Raw genomic sequence first — 15,330 nt, forward strand, 5'->3', positions numbered from 1 at the left:
GGCCCACCCATGCCACCCTCTGTTTCATCACCACACCCTCTGGTTGTCCAGTGTACATTATTTTTGGCAAAGCAAAGCACACCTTCCCTGCCTCAAGTGACCTGAATTAATTTGGGGCTGATTAATGTGTCACAGAATATTTTTTTAGCTGGCACCTGCTTCCTTAGTGCGCCCTGATTAGTGATCTTTTGCACTTGCTAAGTGCTTTCATTGTTGCAAAATTAGTTACAACACCTGCCCTGCCCCAACTGACAATAATGAATTAGGGGCTGATTAATGGATTTTGACTTCCAGCCTGGCTCCTGCTTGTCTCCCTTAGCTGTAATTCAGGACCTTTGTGGCATATGTGTAACTATTCTGAGGTTCAGAGCAGGGTCACATAATAGTTGCAACTGGCAACTGAACTCTGGAGGGGCCCCTCAGGAAGCACTACAGGAAATGGCTACTAATGATGAGCCTGAACTTTTGAACCTGGTAAGTAGTTACTTTCAGTTTTGCTAAAATCGTATTTCTGCAATTTCGCACTTATTCGCGGGCCGCGAACTCACGCGAACAGTGCGAGCAGTGCGAGCAAAATCCGCTGCTCGCGGATTTGCGGATTTTTCAGGAAATTCGCAAATCTCGCGGATTGCGGATTTCCCGAAAATCCGCAAAATCCGCGAGCGGAACGGATTTTCCGCCCATGCCTACTCTCCTTCCGGTCGGATTTCATGGTGCAGGTAATGGCTCGGTTCCGAGAGCCTACAGATGTATCCGGCCCTCTCCCTGGCTCCTCCCTGAGAAGCTGCAGGAAGTGCTGTTTGCTTTTACCTGCCGCGCCAGGAATTTGACTCGAGCACAGGTTGCTGAGTGTGCGCTTTAGGGGCCTTATAAGTATTTAGGTATGCAGCACAATATCCTTGGTGCAACAAAACCAACTGTTGCATGGCTAAACACTTATAAGGACACAAATACGAGACCTATTGACTATGCCAATGCTTTTTTTGTAAATATCTTGACTGGAAGTGGCTGGAACTTCACACTCAAATTTAAATGCCACAGAGGGAAACAAAGGCATACAGATTGCTATCTCTTGACAGGTATTTAAAAGAGGCATACTTTTGCCTTTGTTCTGTCCCCGTATATACGTGCAGACACTGTAAGACTGTCAGAGGGCGTGGTCTGTCCCAGTATTTACACAAATAATTAAAAAGCACTAGTTTATTTCTTTAATAGCGCTACATCATGACGTCATGTGCTGTGAAGGCAGGCGTCCTGATGTCACTTGCATAGTGTCTAACTTAGTCAGTCCCCCCACTTCTTTTTATAGGACTTATGCCCTGCTGTTATATCATAATATCAGCGGTCATAATGTCATATCATGGCCGCTGGTATTGTGATGCAACAGCAGGAATATTAATGGCTAAATGTTGTCTAGAGGCCAGACCACTTTCGCGGGCATGGACAAACGATGTAGTACATGGACTGCTGTTACTTAAAAAAACTTAAAATACCCTTTACATCACGGGTACTCATAGTACGGCCCGCGGGCCGCCAGCGGCCCGGCAAACCTTCCTTGGCGGCCCACAGACCTTCCAGACATAGTACCTGTGGTTTTCATTTTTTTAAGAGTGTCAAACGCCGCCGGTTGCAGCAGCGCGGACTCTGCTCTATGGGGGCCAGGCGATTCTTTTAAAGACCATTTACATGTTAATGAGGCTTTGTTGTATTTCACCTCTTCTTAGCCCCCTGCATCTCCACTCTGACTCAGTGGAGATGCAGGGGCGCTAAGAAGAGGTGAAATACAACAAGGCCTCATTAACATGTAAAATGGTCTTTAAAAGACCTGTGAAGTGCTCGGGTGTGGCAGTGTGTGTGCCCGGGAAGCTGTCTCAGCCCGGCCCAAAACACACCCGGGGTAAGGTGACGGAGGGCAGCAGGGAGTGAGAGCTGGGACAGGGACAGACACATGAGGCAGAGACATGGGGACAGAGACAGCTGAGGCAGAGACAGGGAGACAGATACAAACAGAGACAGGGAGACAGAGACAGGGAGACAGAAACAGAGAGACAGGGAGACAGAAACATCAAAACAGAGACAGGGAGACAGAGACAGGGAGACAGAGACAGAGAGACGGAGACAGGGAGACAGAGACAGGGAGACAGAGACAGGAAGACAGAGACAGGGAGACAGAGATACAGGGAGACAGAGATACAGGGAGACAGAGAGACAGGGAGACAGAGACAGGGAGACAGAAAGACAGAGACAGGGAGACAGAGAGACAGCGACAGGGAGACAGAGAGACAGGGAGACAGGGAGACAGAGACAGGGAGACAGAAAGACAGAGACAGGGAGACAGAAAGACAGAGACAGGGAGACAGAGAGACAGCGACAGAGAGATAGAGAGACAGCGACAGAGAGATAGAGAGACCGAGACAGGGAGACAGAGAGACAGAGACAGGGAGACAGGGGGAGGGAGACAGGGGGAGGGAGACAGGGGGAGGGAGACGGGGGAGGGAGACGGGGAGAGGGAGTCAGGGGAGACCGGGGGAGACTGAGGGAGGGAGTCAGGGGGACACAGAGGGAGGGTGTGGGAGACAGACAGAGGGAGACAGACAGAGGGAGATAGAGGGAAGGAGATAAAGGGAGGGAGACAGAGGGAGAGAAACAGAGGAAGACAGAGGGAGACAGACACAGGAAGGAAAGGAGACAGGGAGACAGAGGGAGGGTGGCGACAGACAGAGGGAGACAGAGGGAGGGAGACAGATAGAGAGAGGGAGAGAGAGACAGAGACAGGGAGACAGGGAGAGAGAGGGAGACAGAGAGAGAGGGAGACAGACAGACTGAGTGAGATAGAGGGAGAGAGAGAGAGAGACAGCGGGAGGGATATATGTTATTTATATATGTACATACATACATACACATACATATATATATATATATATATATATATATATATATATATATACACATATATATATATATATATATATATATATATATATATATATATATATATATATATATATATATATATATATATATATATATATATATATATATATATATACACGTATATATATATACACACACACACATGCCAGGTCTGGTGGCTCAGTGGACGAAGGAGTCCGCTGCATGGGCCTCTGTTCAACCATGGTCACAGTTTTCTTTTTTGCTATAGCCCCTCCCCTACTGACACCCCCCCCCCCCCCCCCCCCCCACCCCACCTGTGCGGCCCTCGGCCACACACCACACTGTAAATGTGGCCCCCGAGAGAAAGTTTGTGAGTACCCATGCTTTACATGGACAACAGAATAAATCACTGCAAAAGAAACCCTGTATGGGATTCAGAAATATAAAGCAATGACAATCTGCAGTACTCAAATTCTACCCCTAGATTGCAGCATTGTAGTATATTTTGCACCTTCACTACATAACCTCTGTTTAATACAATGTATAAGGAAAACGTAAATGAGATACAGTGAGAAGTTGCATCTGCATTAATACTGTATGTAAAAGAAATTGTTGAACGAGAGAATAACATTTCTTTCTTTTTTATATCTTTTCTTTGTTTAAAGGTGCGCCAGGCAATAAGAGAGTAATTATTTTTGTGGATGACTTAAACATGCCGAGATTGGATCGATATGGTTCTCAACCCCCGATTGAATTGCTTCGACAGTATCAAGATTTCGGAGGCTTCTATGACAGAGAAAAACTTTTTTGGAAAGAAATACAGGTTCTTATAGAATAGTGATTATGAACGTTATGTCATACACCATTGATACTCCTATTTGTTTAGGTCTGCTCGCCGTGGCCACCTCCGGTTGTAGTAAGTTACAACGGGGTAACCCAGTATACCTCAGAACCTGGGCAAAGTTAAATTATATAGATTATATTTATAATTCACCTCCGGTTGTACCCACACATGCATGACGTATGTATGTGGGGTATCAAGCAGCCTGTCCCACAGGGGCACAAAATAGGCACAGGAATCAATATAGCAAGCATTTGCAATGTAGTAGATCTCCTGTTATCATCAAATCGCTTTTCTCCGGCCAGTAGCACGCCACTCCGGAACCCAAAGAGCATTAGTGGTGAGTTAGTATAGGGAGATATGAAATTAATTCGAGCAGTGGACATTTGAGTTTGTTATTTGGATTGAAAAGGATAGTGGAGGGATAGAAGAGGGAAGGATTTGTATTTTTATAAGTCATGCTTCCCCTGATGGTGTCAATGCGCTTTTCGGTGGGTGGCACGCTACTCTGGAACCCAAACAGGATTAGTGAGGAACTAGTATAGGGAAATATAAAATTAATTTAAGTGGTGGTCATGTTAGTTTGTTAGTTTGTTAGTTGGTTTGAAAGGATAGTGGAGGGATAGAAGAGGGAAGGTTTAGAAAGTTTTTTTTAATGTTTTGTTTTATAGCTAATAGCAGTAGGAGGAGGTTTTGGATGAGTAAAGGGGAGGTGGAGGGGGGAATCGTTAGAGGGAAGAGTTTGTTTGGGAGATCTGAACAGTAAAAGAGGTATGAGATGGTGCAATGAGGGGTAGAGAAGGGAAGAGTCTGGAAAGGGCCATCCTGGAGGCCACAGTAGCATAATGAGCCCTTAGATGAGCCAGAGGGTGGAGGCATAGGACTCACTGAGAGAGGCATAGGGTCAGACATAGGCATGACTTTTCCAGACTTGGTTACCTTTTGTAAATACATGAAATGCATTAAAATACATCAAATTATTTCATTTTTGGATATCGACTGAGTTACATAGAATAATATTACATAGTACAATGTTACCCTCAACAATCTGTATGCTTTCTGTTGAAAGACATTTTGAGGGTCCATTAAATAACTAAATTGCATCAACCTGCAAACTGGTGCCTTTCGTGTCCCTAAATTCCACTGTGACTTTAACTATACGCATTATGTGCAATTGAAGGGACTTCATCTGATTTAGCTTCAGTGAGGAGTCAGAATGCACATGTCAATTTGTTAATCTTAAGTGAATGCATTTGATTCATGTTTTAATTAGATGGTCCTCAAAAAAATGTAAAAAGGCTGCCTTTTTATTATGGATCCTTATAATCATTTTATAGAGAAATATGCGTCAGAACTCTCAAAACCTAAGCAGTCTATTGGAATCCTTATTCTCTCTCACACCTCAAATACAATTGTACATTTGAATGGAAATCAAACTGCTCGAAGCCCATGTTACCAGCTGTATATCCAATTTCATAGAAACATCCAACTACCTGGAACCTAACCAAGCCGGATTCCGCCAGGCACATTCCACTGAGGCCGTGATCCTCGCTGTCCAGAATACTCTAAGGACCAACGCCGACAATGGAACTCACCAAGCCCTCGTACTCCTCGACTTGTCGGCTGCGTTCGACACGGTGGATCACTCCATCTTATTACACTGTGTCGAACAAGCCGGTCTCAACGGCGCAGCCCTCGACTGGATCAAGTCCTTTCTTACGGACAGATCCCAGGCAGTAAAACTGGAGAATTTCATTGCTCCCAAACTCTCCACCTCTTGCGGCGTCCCACAGGGCTCCTAATTATCCCCCCTCCTTTTTAACTTATATCTCAAACCGCTACTGCACTCCCTGAAACACAGAAATGTCACCATCTACAACTATGCGGACGATTTGCAGCTGATATTCCCCCTCAACTCTATGGATTCTACTAAGGAATTTCAAACCACCATGCTGCACATCCAGAGCTGGATGGACCAGAACCATCTTAAGATCAACCTAGGAAAGACCGAGCTTGTACTCCCTGGCAACAGCGCTTTAAGTTGGGGCCCCCACTTCTGGCCAGCCTCGATGGGCTCCCCTCCTTCCCCCACCCAGTCAGTGAAAAGCCTCGGGGTTACTCTCTGCTCCGACCTCTCATTGAAAACACAGGTCGGAACAGTGATCTCTTCCTGCTTTTTTCAGCTAAGAAAGATCAAAAAAATCGCCCATTTGCTGTCTCATTCTGCACTCATCCAGGTGGTAATCGCCTTGGTCCTTTCACGTCTGGACTTTTCCAACTCTATCTACTTGGGCCTTCCTCTCGCCCTCGTTAAACGCATGCAGATTGCTCAAAATCAAGCGGCTAGATTAATATTCAAGAGCAACCGCAGGAAGTCGGCCAAACCCCTACTAGCCTCCCTCCACTGGCTCCCCATAGCCCAACGGATCACCTTTAAGGTAGGCTGCATAAGCTTCAAAGCCCTTCACGGCAAAAGCCCCAAGTTCGTCAACCATCTTATAAATAAATACGAACCGACCCGGGATCTTCGATCTGCCCACTTGTCCCTTCTCTCGCTACCCATGTACAAAAAGAAACGTCTAGGTGGATCTCGCTTCGCCTACCTCGCCCCCAAAATCTGGAACTCCATTCCCCTGTCTATTCGGAACTGCACTAAGCTAGTAGAATTCAGGAGAGCCTTGAAGACCTGGCTATTCAAACAAGCGCACGGTTAGAGCATCGTTACCATCTGTCTCATCATTCACCTTCTGTCTCTCAGCGCCATGAAACCTCTGGGTGACCGTGCGCTTAACAAATCCCGAATAAGAATAAGAATAAGAATAAGAATAATATCTGCATATTTAAAAACTGCTACACAACTGTGAAAATTGCTAACGTGGAATATTACTCGTCATTCAAACCTGCCCTTTGGCTGTCTCTACCAGTTAAACAAACTATCAAGTACCTTTGTTATCTTAACAAGAAGCCTATATGCTCAAAAATATATTCTGTTATTAAGTATAAAGAAACCTTTTAAAATGGTTTGGTGTGATTGATGATTGAGTTACGCACTTACTTCTGAGTTTTGCTGCCACCTGCAGGTCAAAGTTCGAACTTTCGATGGCCAAAATCTGCCTTTCATTTTGCCAAGGTTCGTTAACAGAGAAATTGACAGCTTTTATAATGTGCCCTTCTTAGAAACAGTAGCTCTGTGTGAATTGGTAACTGTTAGATTACAATTGGGGTGGGGTCGCACACTGCTCACACACCAGCGGGATCGCCCCTAAGGACTGTGGTAAATGTAGTTTGTGTTCTGCGATGCATCTTCTTTCGATTCTCTGCAATCTTCGCTCTCTTTGCCATCCCTGTACACGTGTTTCGGGGTATTTACCCCTCATCAGCAGGGATTAGGCCATCTTCTGGGGTTGCCGGTGGCTGCCAAATATTACCAGGTTTAGTACCACTCCAGGCGCGCAGGTGCGGGGTCCCAGGCTCGTCAGCCCGCTGCTCGAGGGAGCATTTAGCATTACAATTGGGGTGGGCTCGCACACTGCTCACACACCAGCGGGATCGCCCCTAAGGACTGTGGTAAATGTAGTTTGTGTTCTACGATGCATCTTCTTTCGATTGTTTCTACGTAACTGTTAGATTCCAGCATTGGAAGCTTCGTTTTTCAGCGTACATTTTGATAAAAAATCACGGTAGCTATAGCTGTTTCTGACATTACTTTAAGTACCTGGCCATGGGCGCCATTTCAAAGCTTAAAAGGGAATGTCTCATTATAAATATGCAGTTCAGTTTTTCAGTTCAGTTGAGGATGTCTCTTGACTCAGATACCTTTTTAAGAGGCGGATTGTTCTGTATCGCAAAATGAACTGATTGAATTGCTTCTGCGCGGAGGCCTTAAAATGCTCTTTGAGCTCGTGTCTTTTCACATGTTGAACCGATCTTCCTGACATGATTGGGGATTTATTGCTCGGCGGCGCTCCTAGTTGAAAATACGAGGCATGGAACTCTGTAATTTAAGTATGCATTTGTGAAAAACCTAATCAAAATATACGGATCTCTTAGACGATCACATGGTTCTAAAGGATAAGGTTTTTGCGTATTAGTTGCTCCAACAGAGCATCAGTTTTTTTAGCTCATGAAAATACCACAGTATTGAAAAGTTTTGTTCCCAGAATGAGAAGTGACAATTTTTTTTTAATCAGGGCTTTTGGTGCATGAACAGGTGCCTTCTAGTGTTTGAACTTGGTCAGGCTACTAATAAAAAGCAGCGATGGGCAGAATGCAACAATTAAAATAAAAAAGAGTTCCCGGAAAAACCAGATAATGAATGAAAGAGTAAGGAGTCTGTAATTGGCACTTCTGCCTTCAATGGAAGTGAACTATCAGCTGCAAGAACTAGTCAGGCTGCAGCAATTAAAGCAAACATTGGAGTGCGAACATTTGTCGAGCAGCAGGAAGGAATAGCGTACTGGTAAACGATTACTACAGGTCTTGCATACAGCGCATGCATGCTGTAGGCTCGACCTTAAAATAGCCTCCCTTTCAGGACTGACGTAGGTGGCCCACGGTAAATGGGTCTGGTTTGAACTTGTACAGAGACACTTTATAATTTTGAAAGGTATGGAAGACTGCATTTTTTGTGCTCACTGCAGGCAATGTTTGTGGTAATATGAAGGAAATCGGAAATCAATAGTAAAAAATAACATACCCATTAGACCAGAAGATTACCCATAAACATCCAAATGAATTCCCACACACTGATCAGTAAGCCCAGCCCTTCTAGCATTGTCAGATTGTCCTGTACACCACTTCAGGCCATCCTTACTACCCCCAGACAGCAGAAAATGTGAGGGGTGAAGATAGTGAATATGCAGAGCTCTCTTCTGAACAAAAGAGGAGGAGACCAACCCCTTCCCCTGACCTTTGGGATGATCCGGACTCCCGAGCCACTTCTTGTACATTCACTAAATAGTTTTAGAATAGGCTCAGAATTCGTCGTCTAAAGAAGACCCCAACAGCGCTGGGATGCCTGGCTTCACCTTGGGGTGCCCAGGAGTGGACATTTCACAGGGAAAAGCCAGGAAGGGTTCCACAGCGGTATGCGTTACAGTGCCAGGAGATCCCAGTTGGGGTATTAGTGCGCTTTACAAGTACAAATTACATTTACATGAAGGCAGTGTTCTCCTCTCGGCCAAGGGCGCCCTCTGTTGCACAGTTCAAAAAATTTCAGGGAGAAATTCTAACAGTAATTGCCTAACTTACACTGGGAGCAGGAGATGAGGGAATTCCCTCTGGGCCTCTAAAACATGGGGGCATATTAGCAAGAAACAGCGATATTTATCGCTAAATGCGCTTAGCGCTTTTTTTTCATCGCTGCCTGTCGCTGGATATGTTAACGGAGAAAACCTGCTATTAGCAACATTTTTCTCCATTGTGCTAAAATATCCAGGGATAGTGGCGAAATGCGTGAATATCGCTGGAAATCCAGCGATATTCAGGCATTAACGCCAATGGGGACTTAACCTGAAGATCCACCTCCCATTGGATAAACAGGTAAGTCATTTTTTAGCAGGCGTTAGATTATAGCGATAATCGCACTTAGCGCGATTTTTTTATTGCTATGCCTGTTTTGCTAATAGGCGATAGCTGTGTTAGCGACTGCTTTCAGTCGCTAACAGTTTGGGTACGCCTACTTTGCATGTCATTAGCGATAAATATCGCTGACATGCAAAGTGGGCCCCAAACCGGTCGCTATCGCCTAAAAGCTGTCGCTAACTGCTGTTAGCGACAGCTTGCTAATAGGGCGATAAAAATATTGCCGCTTTGGCGGCAAAAAGTGCAGCTAAAGCGGCGATATGGCCCTTGCTAATATGCCCCATGGTGCCTTCTCTTCACTTCTCTTTTAAGGCAGATAGCTCCACTTAACGGTGTCTGTACGTGCCTAGGAGATTCTCGGCTGCCCCTGACAACAATATCAAAGTATCAAAGTTGGTATCATCCATCCACCTGTTACTGTCTCCTGCTACGAGCCCCTAGCTTAACATTCTTGGCTAGCTCTATCTGACTGGCCCAGCATGCCTGCCTGCACCTTTCACCCGAGCACTGGCTACATCTCCTGGCACGGTCGAGCTTTCATTGAAGAGTGCATTCTGCTCATCCACAACTTTCCGAGCCTGTATGTTCACCAATGACATCTTGGAGAGAAAAATTGGTGGAAAGGAGGTGGGACAGAAGTTTTTTTTAAATGTATGTAATGCCAGGGGCGGCTGGTCCATAGGGGCGCCGGGGCAGCGCCCCACAAAAGAAACTGCTCACTGCAGTTTGGGCAACAGGAATGTAAGCAGACGAATTGACAGCTTTCACAATTCGTCTGTTTACATTTCCGGCCGGCCGGTGCTTCAGGGATTAAAGTGCGCATGTCTCCTGCTCTCGCCTGCGCATGCAGGTGAGAGCAGGCTTCCAGAAGATGGTCTAACTGCGCATGTGAGTGAGGAGCGTTGCCCCTCACTCACATTCACACACCATTAGGATGCTGCGCATGCCCAGTATAGTGCATGCGTCTGTAGATAGGTTCCTGCCCGGGCGGTGATGCGTTTTGCTCAAAGTCGCCCCATGCCCTATCAAATGCCAGGATATGAGGAAACAAGGGTCCGCCGCCCACCCTCCCCCCGCCCCCCCCCAAACCCCCACCCCCCCACCCCCCCACCCCCGTCGCATTCGGTCTCCTGATTTGGCGCCGTTAGTATTTCCTGTTGAGCGTTGCAAAGGAGACGTGGGACCGAAAAAGATGCCTCATGCCTGGTAAGTTTAATTCATTGCATTAAAATGTAACCCACCCCTCTCCGCGCGGTTACCCCCTTTCCCCCCAGCCCCCTGATTCATGCCGGCCGTGACTGGAGTCGTTCCACTGGCCGCGACTGCCTCATATAACAATTGTGGCCTTATATTACTGTGTAGAAAACCCGCCCGCACTTCCCAGAACACAGAGATAAGAAGACCCAGGCAGATGACAAAAAGATTTCACTTAGAACAGAGGAAGACAGCCTGTAAAAGTATGAAAACCGAAATAAACATACATTTTCCTGTGCAGAAAACGTTTTTCACTAAACTCTTAAACACACTGAATGAAGTAACAATGCAGTCATTTGACAGGTGTAATGATAACATAAGATCCCCTCTACTAATTCTAATTCCAATATTGTCGTTTATTAAGCAATTTAATACCCACAACATATCGGTTTGCCCTCATGCATGAATGAATGATGGATGCAGGATGGATGGGTGGGTGGATGCATGAATGAATGATGGATGCAGGATGGATGGGTGGATGGATGCATGGGTGGATGCATGAATGAATGATGGATGCAGGATGGATGGGTGGATGGATGGGTGGATGCATGAATGAATGATGGATGCAGGATGGATGGGTGGATGGATGGGTGGATGATGGATGCAGGATGGATGGGTGGATGGATGGGTGGCTGCATGAATGAATGATGGATGCAGGATGGATGGATGGGTGGATGGATGGATGGGTGGATGCATGAATGAATGATGGATGCAGGATGGATGCAGGATGGATGCGTGGATGCATGAATGAATGATGGATGCAGGATGGATGGGTGGGTGGATGGATGGGTGGATGATGGATGCAGGATGGATGCAGGATGGATGGGTGGATGGATGGGTGGATGCATGAATGAATGATGGATGCAGGATGGATGCAGGATGGATGGATGGGTGGATGGATGGGTGGATGCATGAATGAATGATGGATGCAGGATAGATGCAGGATGGATGGGTGGGTGGATGCATGAATGAATGATGGATGCAGGATGGATGCAGGATGGATGGGTGGATGCATGAATGGATGCAGGATGGATGATGGATGGGTGGATGGATGGATGGATGGGTGTATGCATGAATGAATGATGTATGGATGCAGGATGGGTGGGTGGGTGGATGGATGGATGGATGCATGAATGATGTATGGATGGATGCAAGGTGGTTCGGGCTCGCTCGCTCGCTGCGGTGCAATATGCAAATTAGTTTACGCCTCACCACTTTCAAATGTCACCAGCCGCCCCTGTGTAATGCCTTGCTTGGTTGTGCAAACATCAGAAAACTCTCTCAGATTTTCATGATTTTGTCGTGCAGCAAGTGTAATTAAATTAGGTACACCTGCACTTTAAATATGAGCCACAGAGAGGAAAGTCAGAGGTAGGAGTCAATATATGTTTGGAAATGGAGAGCCAGATTCTTCTCCGAGATCTTAGCAGTAACCGATCACATTTCAAGCTGAAGTATACCAGAACTTGATCGTGCCTGCCTGATTCAGTAGCGATGTAACAATACCCTCTGTGCAACAGGAAAGCAATACAGTAATCCTGAAGGATTTCTTTATGAGCGGTAATGGTGAGCTCTTGTAATTCTGCATGACCGGCGAAGGATCCACGTAGAAATCAGAACGGTGAAGTTTTATCTGGCGTTTCTGCTTGAAACAAAGGGCTGTTGAGGCAGTATTATAGGTAGCAAAACATACATAGTTGTGGCAATGTCTCTTGTCTAACAGTTGTGATAAGTCCCTGTCTTATATCGGTAATTTTGACTTTGAAGTGAGATTTAAGGTTGTCCCAGAGCTCTTGCGATCGAGTTTGTGTGTGGGGAGTCATATATGAAGTTATCACACAACTACTCCCTGGCTGACTGCTTTCGAAATATTTGCTTTTTGGTTGGGCTTACTCCAAAGCTTCTATTTTGGCTTTAATGTAAACTCTTTTTAAGACTTTCAACAGGTTAGTGTGTCTCTGTTTTTTGATGTGCGTGATTTCCCAGTTTGTCTACTTTCATCCTATTGAGTTGCCCATGGTCCTTGAGAGGTGCCGTAAATCGTGTTGCAGAGTCAAATTGAGCAAATGTTGTGAGTTTATATGTTTAAAAGGCATTCTCTCAAGGAAGGTGTTAACAATCTCTGTGCAGTACGTCTAAACGTGTACTGATTTTAGCCTCTGGTTTAACTATTTCAGACTGTTTATAAATTGTTATTCATTCTAGTCCTAATTCACAAAGGTAAAGTTACACTTTTGTGTAGGTTTCCATTTTTTTTTTTGCTATTCACAAACTACAGGTTGATAGTACGTTTATGACTGTGGAGGCTCCACATTAGGGGTGGAGAACTAAACACATTACTAGATAAACAAGTCCTATTTTTTCTATGTGTGGACTTCTCCGCCTGACTGCGATGTCTCTGCAGTTGCAAACTTTCTATTAACTCATAGTTTGTGAACACTAATAAAAATGAAAACGTACACAAAAGTGTAAGTTTACCTTTGTGAATTAGGCACTCTGGGGCCCATTAGGATGCCGGACGGTGGCACCACCGCAGTGGTGGTTGGGCAGAAAAAAAGCTTTTTCTGTCTGCGAGCAGCGGTACTCACGTCCGCCACATTAGGATAGCAAAACATAGGGCATTTCCCATCTGCCACGGAGCGCCGCGTACCGCCATCAAAGTGCGCCTGCCACTGCGGCGGTGGGAGCCAATCGAGACTCACCGCAGTGCGGAATGACGTCCGCCCCCTACACAAATTAGGATGGCCCAAGCAAGCAGACGCACCGCAGCGGAGACACTGCCCAACCTGAGCAGGCGGAAACTCGATTGCGGAGCAAGATAGCCGAGACCCGGTGATGAACGCCATGGACCCAGCCCTCCATATGCATCCGGTGATTTACCTCCTACAACACTACCGTCAGATGGGCCGCCGCAGGTACGCAACTACACAAATACAACACACAACACACAGGCCGACACAGGTTCCAATCACCACACCGACACCCTGCTGGGGGTCACAACACATCCACAAGGGCACCCACACATGACCCACCTGACAACAAGGAACCCCTCAGCATCCGGGACACACATCGACCGCCAAAGAGCAGCAACGTCCCGGTCCCGGTCACGTCACCGCCACAGTTAACACATGCGCACTATGCAGAAGGCAGGCCCACTCCAAGGCATGGGCAGGGCACAAACACCACAGGGACACACCACCCCCAACCACACAGCAACACACCCCATCAAGTCACAGGCCAGGTGCCCATCCTGAGTACCCCCTTGCACACCAACAAGCAACAAGCACTGCAACAAGCAAGCACAATACACACCCTGCACCACACAACACACAACACACAACCAGGGAGACAGCCACTGCAGGAGTGGTTGACAAGGAACACACAACACCAGTGCCACACACACTGAAGGCTCACAATCCTTGCAAGCACATACACACACAAACAAAAACACACCCTGGCTGTAGCCACAAACACAACACACACACAGGGATGCCTTAACAGATGCCTGCACAAGAACAACACGCAAACACTACAGGAACACATACTGAACCCCAACAGAAACAGACATGCCCTGTCAGCCAAACTGGGGAAAGGCAAATGGAGCACAGACACAACAGGAGTTCACAACATCATCACTGAGGAACAAAACACACACACCATAACACAAATCACACAAGAAGTGCATCAGGACAAACCCACACTGCCACATCAAACCAACCACAGATGCACATGAAACCCTAATCAACAAACATCACAGGACATCAGGGGATGCACATCAGGCAATGCCAAGGCCACATGCACACAGCACTGCATGCGCAACAAGCTGTGTGTGCATAACAAGCACAACAGCCACACACAGACATGATTGACACAACCTCATCACACACACCACAAATCAGCACAGCACAAATACAACAGCACACTCAGGAAGTGAAGCAATACCACAGCCAGCACACAGACATCCAACACAACAACTACACATGCACCACTCTGGGATACAAGAGCCAAGCCATCTCCACCAGAGCACTGGGCAGCACACACAGCTGAAGTGCACATGACCACTACAGAATGACCAATAGCACAAGGAAAGCACACATAAACCATTGGGGCAATGTCCAGAGTCGAACAACACTCTTGGCCCAAGAACTGCACCACAAAGCACAAGCTCACAAACAAAGTGATGGGGAGGCAGGCACAAAGGAAAACAACACCTATTTGGTGTGTCTAGAAATCCTCACTCACCGACCTGGTCAGTGACATGCTTCATCATTGGGCCCCACTGGGAGTGACCGAGTGCCACCCCAGTGTGCTTCAACACCAGATTTACTGCGGAGTGGGTAATGTGAAGATGTGGGAGCTAAGTGATAGTGTCAGTGATAAACGTGTGAATAGTGAGTTTAAAAATGCCTTAGTTGTATCAAAAAAGGTTTTATTAGCTGATCAATAAATCATATTAAAAATGTGTTGGAAAACTAGACCAACTAAGTTGATTGGTCTGTTTCCAGTATTATTAAGTGATGGTCAACATGTTTCTGCCAATGTCGGTTTCATTTACCTGGCATTCGTCAGGACCTAAAGTGTTGACCATCACTTAATATTACTGGAAACGGACCAATCAACTTAGTTGAAGCACAAGAGAAAGAAGCACAGTTCGAGACCCCATTCCGGCAGGGAGTCGGACTCGAAAAAGAAGTCATCTTCTCGAAGACATCATAAGGACACGATTTCTCCCTCTCCAGTTCGTACTCCTGAAGGTG

At 46.2% G+C, this 15,330-nt stretch overlaps 1 protein-coding gene across 1 annotated transcript in view; it reads left to right on the forward strand.

Moving 5' to 3' along the window:
• Nucleotides 1-15,330, forward strand: part of DNAH6 (dynein axonemal heavy chain 6) — a 2,460,712-nt gene that overhangs the window by 1,317,536 nt on the left and 1,127,846 nt on the right. The window contains exon 40 of the mRNA XM_086961829.1: nt 3,561-3,718. Within this exon, the coding sequence (XP_086817955.1) occupies nt 3,561-3,718 (158 nt within the window). The remainder of the gene's footprint in view (nt 1-3,560; nt 3,719-15,330) is intronic.

This window comes from Lissotriton vulgaris, chromosome 3_1 (genome assembly GCF_964263255.1).
Source record: "Lissotriton vulgaris chromosome 3_1, aLisVul1.2, whole genome shotgun sequence".
NCBI lineage: Eukaryota > Metazoa > Chordata > Amphibia > Caudata > Salamandridae > Lissotriton > Lissotriton vulgaris.